At 25.9% G+C, this 10,300-nt stretch overlaps 2 protein-coding genes across 4 annotated transcripts in view; one reads left to right on the top strand and one right to left on the bottom strand.

The window, feature by feature from the left end:
* The window catches only part of LOC126902494 (uncharacterized), a 30,856-nt gene that overhangs the window by 1,935 nt on the left and 18,621 nt on the right, over positions 1–10,300 (bottom strand). The gene's annotated exons all lie outside the window — the stretch shown is intronic.
* On the top strand, positions 3,208–4,960 carry LOC126902493 (uncharacterized). Of its 2 annotated transcripts, none has more exons than XM_050679840.1 (2): positions 3,208–3,357; positions 3,675–4,960. In XM_050679840.1, the coding sequence occupies exons 1-2, from the start codon at positions 3,283–3,285 to the stop codon at positions 4,905–4,907; spliced, it is 1,308 nt and encodes a 435-aa protein (XP_050535797.1). In that variant the 5' UTR covers positions 3,208–3,282; the 3' UTR covers positions 4,908–4,960. The 2 variants fall into 2 exon arrangements, with proteins under 2 accessions (XP_050535797.1, XP_050535798.1); XM_050679841.1 differs by having other exon boundaries at positions 3,208–3,331; positions 3,675–4,959.

Raw genomic sequence — 10,300 nt, forward strand, 5'->3', positions numbered from 1 at the left:
CTGGACCGATTTCTTTTAACAATACGTCAAAAGATCACAAATCGTATCTAGTTGAAGACATTACCCTTAAAAATTGAAAATTTTTCCCTCGTTCCCCGCAAATGGGGGAGATATCCAAAAAAATTACAAATTTAAAAATCGGTAAATTTTGTCATTTTTTTGCACTTTTTTTTCTTAAAACTTAGATAACTTNATTTTCGAAATTTTTTCACTTTTTTTTCTTAAAACTTCCATAACTTTTTTAAAAATAAACAAATCAACATAATTTTTTTTTATACTAAAACCTTAGATATTTCCCTTTCATTTGATATCATTTTTTTGAATATCTAACACTTAACCTGCTCATTGGGGGGGATTTAAAATAGCAACTTTTTTACAAAAACTAACTTTTTCAACTTAATTTTTGAAAATGTTCCGGAAATACTGCGTCCTTTAAACATATATCAAATTAAAGCTTATTTTAAGTACTATAAAATGAAAAAAAAAATTTGTCCCGACACTTTATCTTCTGCATGCAAACGGCTGCCGTAGTATAAAAAACGCTATTTTTGTGTTAAAATTTTCGATTTTCAATTTTTAATTTTCAACTTAAAAATGCTATAACTTTTCGAAAAATGCATGTATCAGCACAATTTTTTTTTTTCTAAATACATTATAAGTACATCTTTCATTTGACATACTTTTTATTAAAATTGGACAATTTCCCCTTATATAGGGGGCGTTCAAAACTTGAAACATTGTATAAAAAATAAAACTTTTTCAACTTAACTTTTGAAAGTGTTCCGGAAATACTGCGTCCTTTAAATATATATAAAATTAAAACTTATTTTATGTACTATAAAATAAAAAAAAAAAATTTGTCCTGACGACTTATCTTTTATGCGCAAATGGCTACCGTATTAAAAAATATGCTATTTTTGTGTTAAAATCCTGGGTTTTGTATTTTATTTTATTTAAAACTATCTTATAAGGGCAATACACTATTTTTTTATAATTATTATTTTTATAATAGGCTAAATTGAATAATTTTTTTTTTATTGATTTTTTTAGATATATAAAATTAATATATAAATTAATTCAATTCTGAATATTTTTATTGTAGAATCTTTTTAAACGCNCTATTTTTGTATGATAATTATGGGTTTTGTATTTTATTTTAATAGAAGTTGATGTTGCTTTTGCAATTATCCATCAATTTTTTAAAATTAAACACTATCTACAGATTTGCATCGAAGCGTTTCTTATGATAGTGATTTTAATCACTGTCAGATTAAATCTATACTGGACCCAACTATGCAACGTCTCCACTATGCCGCGACCCCACTGTGCTTGGTTTTTTAAATTTGAGTTAGCTTAAATAGCCAATTTTTTAGCTTCGATGCGAATTTTTTATATGTAAATACTAATTTTTAATAATATTAAAACTTAGAAGTGATAGAAAAAGTCTAATTGCAGATTTGAAAACATCGCGAAAAGTTGATTTAGAATGGTATATTTTTGTTACTAATGAAAGCTCCTTGTAGTTCAGTGCATTTATTTATAGTAACAATCAGTTTTTATTGAAATTTATTGTATCAAGCCCTTTAAATTTTTATACACGTAAAAATAAAGCAAAATACAACTTCTTTATTAATTTTATAATTTCTCCGTTTAAATTACAATATTAAATTATTGAATATCAATTTCATACTAAATTTAATAATTATAATTAGTTTTTATTCATGTATTATATTTTAAAATCAAAGAACTACTAATTAGGATATAATCAAAGAAATAAGAGTTGATGTTGCTTTTGGAATAATCCACCAATTTCTCTAAATGAAACACCATCTACAGATTTGCATCGAAGCGTTTCTTATGATAGTGATTTTAATCACTGTCAAATATCATCTATACTTGTATATCATCTATACTTGTAGATTATCAATAATAACTACCGAAACATAAGCCATTGCGCGTGCGCTGCAGCGTTTTCGCTTCGTTGTCGCATGACAACGACCGTCCTACCTCCATTAAATTCAAATTAAGAGCTACCCGTATATTATCAACAGGGTAAAATGTACAATTATTGGCACCTTAAGGACATTACCTAGATTTTAATTAGTATATTTATTTAGTTACACAAATGAAATGTTTCTTACTAGAATTTATAAGTCAAAAATTTTATTAGAACTCTGATCCGTGTAAGAATAATACTTTATTTTAAATAGTAGATTTTTAGAATTTGTTTTTAAAATACAGCCATTGGTTTTCAAAGTCGAGTTAAAATGAAATTTTTGGTAAAATTTTAAAGCGAATGGTCTAATAATCTAATTATTATGAAAATTAATTAATTTTAAGAACCAACACACCTATTTGTAATAATAAAATAGTTAAAATTTGTCAATAACTGTACACTTTACCTTATATCAACTACTGACATATTGCCTGTCCGCTGCGATGTGTTCGCATTGCCGTCCGACTTTTTCGAAATTTCTATTTGGAGGTACCTGTGTAGTCATGTCACTATAGATTTTTTATCGTCTTTTTACACGTAGTATGCATTAAAAACGGTGTTCGAGCGCCTGTTAATAGTAATTTAATTGAGCGTTTAGCCTCATCTGTAAATAAACTAATTTTAATAATATCTTTAATGATGTTTATTTTTGATATTTTTAAACTATTAACTCTATATTAGTTTTTTAAAAACATAGCTAATTTTGAAATCATATCAAATATATCATTGAAATCATTGAACTCGTACTAATAAAAATCATAGTTCTTAGAATTATATTATTAACAGAAAAATACTATCTGTTCGTACAAATATGCCTAATCAATTTTACAAGGTAGACTAATTTAATTTTTTTACATTCTAACAGCAAATTTTACCTATTATTTAAAATAGTATAGTATTTGTATAAAATGGGAATTCTAGGTATTAAATTGTTTTATATTAATCAATATTGTTATGGTGATAATTAGTTAAAAAAAAATAATGTATAAGTATTATATTCTATAAATATTTTTTTATGACAATATTACACTTTATACTGTTTGCTAAATATGCCTTGAAATTAAAAAATGTATAAAAAATAGACTTGGAAACTTTGGTTTTAAAATTTTTATTATTAATAAATATTTACACATTTGTTTTTTAAGTACCTTAGAAAAATAATTTTTTTTATAAAAGTAAAAAAAATCATTTTTTATACTTGTCTATTATAAGTATAAATGCAATACATTTTAACAAATTATTATTATTTTACTGCATTATAATTTTTTTACAAATAAATTCCAATAATGTTTAGATTAATTAATATTATGCTTATCGCATTATACCAATCCTCAGGTAATACTGAATGTGTTCCTTTAAAGGTATTCATTTAAATTCTTATTGTTAATAATTGCAAAATTTAAAATTTTTATTTAAAGTGTGAATTTTTTTACTTGCACAGTTTTTTTACTACAATTAAATAACACATAAATAATAATATTGTATTTTAACTTTTACGTATTCATCAATAGATTTTATTTAAATTAAAATGTTTAAAATTTTCGTCTTGTTGAGAAAGTTGCATTGATATGACTTTAAAATACTTATTTATATTTATTTATTTTACTACTTTCAAAAATGTTGAAATTCTTTTTCAAGTTAAAAAATAAGAAAATACTAAGTGTTAATGATTTTTTAGATAAATAATACTGTTAAGTATGATAAAAACTGGTTGATTTTACTCAATAAAATGGAATTCAGTTCTCCTAGATTGTCAATAAAACAAATCGAAAACATATCCAACGAATCTACAATATTAGAATCCTCATTAAAAGTTTATAGTAATAGAATTCAAGAACTAAAATGTAATTATGGGATAATTGTACAAGTCATGTTTGAGTATGTTAGCAAATTGATAGAAGTGCAAACATCTGTTGACAATCAAAACATGTCAGTTATAAGTAAGTTTAAATATTATATCACCAAAATGTTTTCATTGTTATACGTGGCCAAAATTAATGCATCTTCGTGGATATGGGACTTTTATTTGATGTTAAACGCTATAAAAAGGAAAACCTTTACGAATTTTGCTGAAAAGTTTAACATGACAAGGGGATTAAGAAAATCTATAGATAAATTTTCTATGTCTTGTAATGACTTAAATATCGTAAAACCTAATTTAAGTATATTTTCATTATATTACCCTGTGGAAAAAATTATTGGGGCAAGTTTATTTAATGTGAAATTGTTGAATGGAAGTGATGAATGGACTTATGTATATAAACATGCAAAACAATTTGATATTTCAAACATAATTGTTATCAAACTTCAACAAGATCCAAAAATTAACAATCCACAGAGTGGTGTCAGTAGATACATTAAAAAAGAATTAGGATCAGTTTGGAATACTCCTGTCAGTGACTGGTACGGAAATAAAAATATTGATATTTTTAAACATCAAAATTTAATTGCCAACATTATTAGGACTTCTATTTCTTTGTATGTATGGATGCATTTAAAAATGTATCATAGTTTATCATCTTCTAATAATGAACAATTTTTAAATGAAATATGCAAACCATTAGAATCAACTGATTACTTTTTAGGCAACTATACCACTAAACTATATAGACGTTTACTAAATGATATAAAAATGAATAGAGTGACTTCGGAATATACTGAAAAAATTATAGCAGAGGCAAAATGCAACTTTACAAACTATTATTATTCATTAAATTATTCAACAAAATTTGATGACGTCGAATACTTAGAAATAACGTCCTTAAAAAAATTTGAAAATTTACAAGGAGCTGAATATGCTAATCGTTTAAAAAATTATATTGTAGACTTAAAAGAAAAATTAGGTACTTTTATTTTCGCATTGTTCCATTTTGTAAAATCAAGTAGAAATGATAATTGGAGTAATTTTTAAAAAATTAAATAAAAATAATATGTATAAATCAGTTATATATTAAAAATGTTAATGTTAGAAATTTTGTGTATATTTTATTAATTTATAAAACTACTTATAGTTTTATAGTTAGTCAGTAGAAGTATCGAAAATATTAGGCGGTGTTGGCATAAGGTGGTTCAAGGAACATTTAAATAAAATCTTATTAGAAGGGAAAATTTCAAATGAATGGAGGAATAATATTGTGGTGCCGATATTTAAAGGTAAAGGTGACATACAGGAGTGTGGAAATTATAGAGGCATAAAGCTTATGAGTCTTAGTATGAAAATTTGGGAAAAGGTAATAAGAAATGAGACATCGGTATCTATAAACCAGTTTGGATTTATGCCTGATAAGTCAACAATGGAGCCAGTATTTTTTGTGAGGCAACTAATAGAAAAATTTGGGAAAAAAAGAAAAAGCATTGTATGGTATTTATAGATTTGAGAAAGCGTATGATAGAGTACCGAGAGAGGTTCTAAAGTGGGCATTAATGAGAAAAGGAGTCCCGAAAAGGTACATTCATATAATATAAGATATGTATTATGACACTTGTACCAGGGTAAAAAGCGTAGGAGAAATATAAGAAGGTTTTCGGGTATGAGTAGGAGTGCACCAAGATTCTGCTTTAAACCCTTACTTATTCTCTATAGTGATGGATGAAATTACTAGAGAAACACAATAAGAGGTGAGTGGTGCAAGTTGTTTGTTGACGATATAGTGTTAATAGGAGAAAATTAATTTAAGGCTAGAGGTGTGGAAATCAGTTCTTGAAGAAAAGGGTTTAAGAATAAGTAAAAGTAAGACAGAGTGTATAGAGTACGAGTTTCACAATGGAGAACACGTGGTAGGTGAAATGAGGAGGTTAGTGATAATAGGCGAGGATGTGATTGGAGAGGTGAAGAGTTTCAATTATTTAGGGTAAATTGTATAATAGAGTGGTGGTATTGATGAGGATGTAAGACACAGAATTAAGTGCGGTTGGTTGAAGTGAAGAGAAGCGTCTGGCGTCTTATGCGATAAAAAAATTCCAATGAGGCTAAAAGATAAATTCTATAAGACTGTAGTGAGACCAGCTATGATGTATGGATCAGAGTGTTGGGAAATTGACAAGAAAGTAGAGCAGAGAATGAGTGTAGCAGAAATGAGAATGCTTAAATGGATGAGTGGGGTGAATAGAAAAGATAGAATAAGGAACGAGCATATAAGAGGGAGTATAGGTGTAGCGTCAATCGTGGATAAGATGAGAGAAAATAGGCTTAGATGGTTTAGTCATGTTATGAGGAGAGAAGAATCGGAAGCTATAAGAACACTTATAGAAATTAATGTGGAAGGATGAAGAGGTAGAGGAAGACCAAAAAAGAGATTGAGGAATGCTATTGAATGCGATATGAGGACAGCTGATGTGAGCGTAGATGATATGGGAGATCGTGTCAAGTGGAATTTTGAGATAAGGGTGGCCGACCCCAAGTAGTTGGGATTAAGGCGAGGAAGAAGAAGATTTTTTAAGTGCATATTGTAGTTGCTTCCTTGGTTTCTTACTTGTTCAATTTTGTGAATAAATATTTATATAATTAAACGTAATTACTTTTTGTTTTACGTTTGACTTGTTCTTTAGATAAATGATTCTAGGCGCAAGCTGACTGATTTTTATATCATTTAGATTCAATTACTACAATGCATATCAATGACCCCATTACTGTAGTCTCCCCTCATGAGAAGAATTTCTTATTCAAGTTAAAATGATTTTAATGTGTTTTTTTTTTGTGGCTGTCGTTTATTTTCTTAACTCTTACTTTATCATTTTTTTTAAAGATACGTCAAATGATCACAATTACCATCTAGTTAAAGATATTATGCTCAGAAATTGAAAAAAATTTCCCTTTATCAAATAAAAAGTTGCTGAATCAACTTTCCATACAGACAATTAAAATCATTAATTTCTAATATTTATAAATGATAATAAGTTTCAACTATAAATAATTATTATGATTTCTATTTAAGTGATCTATTACGATAAAGATACAAAAATATATTGAGTTTTTCTGATCAATTTACTATAAATAGTAATTATAAAAATTTCACTCATTCTGCGTAAATGGGGTAATCTCTAAAAATATTTCAAATGTAAAAATCGCTAATTTTCGACATCTTCTAAATTTTTTTTTACTTAAAACTACTATAACTTTTTTAAAATAATCAAATTTATATAATTTTTTTTTTATAGATACTTGAGGTATTTATCTATAATTTAGTATATTTTTTTTATAAATCTGCCCATTAATAGACCACGGGGTGGCATTCAAAATCCCAATTTTTTTACAAAAAATTAACTTTATCAACTTATTTTTGAAAGTGTTCCGGAAATACTGACACTCTATATATATCTTAAATTAAAGCTAATGTAATATACTTTATTATGGCAAAAAAACATTTCTGACTTTATTTTGTCTACACGGTGAAAGTGGCTATCGTATGCTATTTTTGTGTTAAAATTCTCGATTATATATATATTTTTTTTAACTTTATACTTCTATAACTTTTTGAAAAGTGTATAGATCAATACAATTTTTTCACGAGAAGTACTATTTATATTTTTCTTTTATGCGAAATTTTTTTTTTTAATCGAACCATTTCCTTATAAACAGGTGGTGTTATTAATTATTAATAATTAATAATTGCAATAATAAATATTTATTCATAAATTATATTTCTTAATCTAAGAACTACTAATTAGAATATAATTAAGGAAATAGGAGTTGATGTTGCTTTTGTAATTATGCACCAATTTCTTAGATATAAACACTATCTACAAATTTGCATCGAAGCGTTTCTTAGTGATTTTAATCACTGTTAGATAACTTTATTTGTCTCAACTATCTTACATTTACATTGTGTTGCGACCCCACTGTATTACCGTTTTTAAAAATTAAACATTTTATAAATATTAAAAAAACACAATTTTTTTTTTATGATTTGGACGTCTTAAAGAATAAAGAATTTATTACGGTTGTATAATAAATTCGTTAAGCCTTTGCACGAAGTAAGGTTGTCAACATTTTTACGGTTCAATAGCATTATTAAAAATTTATATAATATTGAAAATTATATGTTAATAATAATATTAATATTTTAATAATTTTTGAGAGAGTTTAAACTTTTCCGAAGTCTCTTACCCTGTCATTGTGTTATGTAACGTATATTTTATATATGTATAATATGAGACATAATTTAGCGTATAATTGAACATTTTGGTTGAGTTGAGATTATGGTGATAATCATAAAAAGTTTTAATAAAATGCATAACAAATATTTTTATGAACTTTAAATATTGAATTATATTATTTATATTTTGGAAAAATAAGATATAAAAAGGTATCAACACACCTATATTTTTAGTAACTGACAATTCAACTACGCAATATAAATTTATACACAAATGTTTACAGAATAGTTTGTAAATATCTTGATACAACTATACAGAGTGTTCAGTAAGTATCGAAACAGGTCAATTGTTAGAAATTAAGAGAACAAAAGGAACTTGTTGCCTTACTTGCTGAATACTGTGTATAATATGCCCATATTTCATTTGAAATAAATAGTTAGTTTATAGTTTTTTAATAGACCTTGAACGTCATAGGTTTAAATTTCAAGTGGGATTTTTTATGAATATGATGGGAAAAAATGATTGGTAGCTCAAAGATCATATCATTTTTGAAATAAAGTATTCATAGAATGTTACTAGCAATTAATTTATTATTAAAAGAGTAAACTAATTTTTTTACAAGTAAATAAATATTATTATTAAAATTTGGATTATCTTATAATATAACATTGAAAAATAAGCCAAAACTGGAGAAATTACTTGACGTACGATTATCAAAAAAAATGTTTAAATGAAAAAGCACGACGACGAAAATGAATACTTTTTTTTAGCACTTCGTGAGCGTTTAAAAATTCCGTTGAAATCTATTCGTTTTTGATCGAGTTATGAGTTTTTTTTTTTGTAAGTCTACGCGCATAGTTTTTAGTAGGATATTATTTTGGTTTTCGCATGTCAATTTTGTTTAAACTTTATGTAAGTGTACTAATAATACGTTATTTAATGATACCTTAGGAGTACATCTAAATAATTTAGAGTCGTATTATAATATTATTAATTAATTAATTTTGTTATTTCAATTATCTAATAAAATTTATTGAATAGGATGTATAAAAAAAAAAGTATTGTTTGATAGAAAAGTTTATTTATTATTATTTTCATTAATAACTTTTTTTATTTCTTTTCTCTTTTTTCTTTGGAAACAATTTTTTTATTATTATAGTATGCCTTACCATACCAACAATCTTTTTCTTTGTGGTAGGACATTTTCCTACAGTTTTTATATCCTGTAACAATTTTTTTGTTACAAGTTGGATTGGGTACTCCTATTGGAATCAGTGGCATACTTGAAAAAACAGCCCGAAGGGTCTAACGCACCATAGATGCTTGAGTCCCATTTTTTTTTAAGCAAAAAAAAATTAAATAATGTCTTTGTAGTTAATAAACTTGCTATTTATATGTTAAAAAATTCGATTTTATATTTTCAACTTTCTATTATTATAACTTTTTCAATTATTAATCCCTACACTTAAAATTAAACATTATAGTCATATAAGAGGGGAAGGTATATACTCCCATTTAATCTCTCTCTCAACAAAAAAAAAAATAATAATATTTTAGTGTTGGTTATAAATGTTTTCAGAGAAAATTTTTGTAGTTATTAATTCTATATTTAGGAGTAGTTATTTATCCTATATTTATATTAAAACGAAGGGAGCTGCCCTTTTCGAAAAAAAATGAAATTTCATAACTAAACATGGAAGTTCTTAGATACAATTTATAAAACAATGAAAGTTGAGTAATCATCAATTGACTTAGCGTGCGGAGAAAGGTATACGTGTTGGTGTATGATGTTTGGGTATAAGATGGCGTAACTTATGTTTATGAGATATGCTAATACGTGAATTGTGAGCAGTATGGTGATACCCATTCACTTCTACTTTAATTTTGTATTAATTAAATAATTTAAATGTTAGAATATCATTTATCCATAACATTCAGTTAAATACATTTCAAAAATAAAAAACGGTAGCACAGTTGGGTCGAGGCACAGTGTAGACAAGGCATAGATGGGACAAGTATAGATGATATTTGACAGTGATTAAAATCACTATCATAAGAAACGCTTCGATGCAAATCTGTAGATAGTGTTTCATTTAGAGAAATTGGTGGATTATTCCAAAAGCAACATCAACTCTTATTTCTTTGATTATATCCTAATTAGTAGTTCTTTGATTTTAAAATATAATATATGAATAAATACTAATTATA

The sequence above is a fragment of the Daktulosphaira vitifoliae genome, unplaced genomic scaffold (genome assembly GCF_025091365.1).
Source record: "Daktulosphaira vitifoliae isolate Bord-2020 unplaced genomic scaffold, ASM2509136v1 Scaffold_3, whole genome shotgun sequence".
Taxonomy (NCBI): Eukaryota; Metazoa; Arthropoda; class Insecta; order Hemiptera; family Phylloxeridae; genus Daktulosphaira; species Daktulosphaira vitifoliae.

Bases quoted from the DNA above. Each gene is read 5' to 3' on its own strand.
- LOC126902493 (XM_050679840.1), top strand. From the start codon at position 3,283: ATGTTTAGATTAATTAATATTATGCTTATCGCATTATACCAATCCTCA. The intron at 3,358-3,674 runs GTATTCATTTAA...ATGATTTTTTAG, and splicing joins CTGAATGTGTTCCTTTAAAG to ATAAATAATACTGTTAAGTA.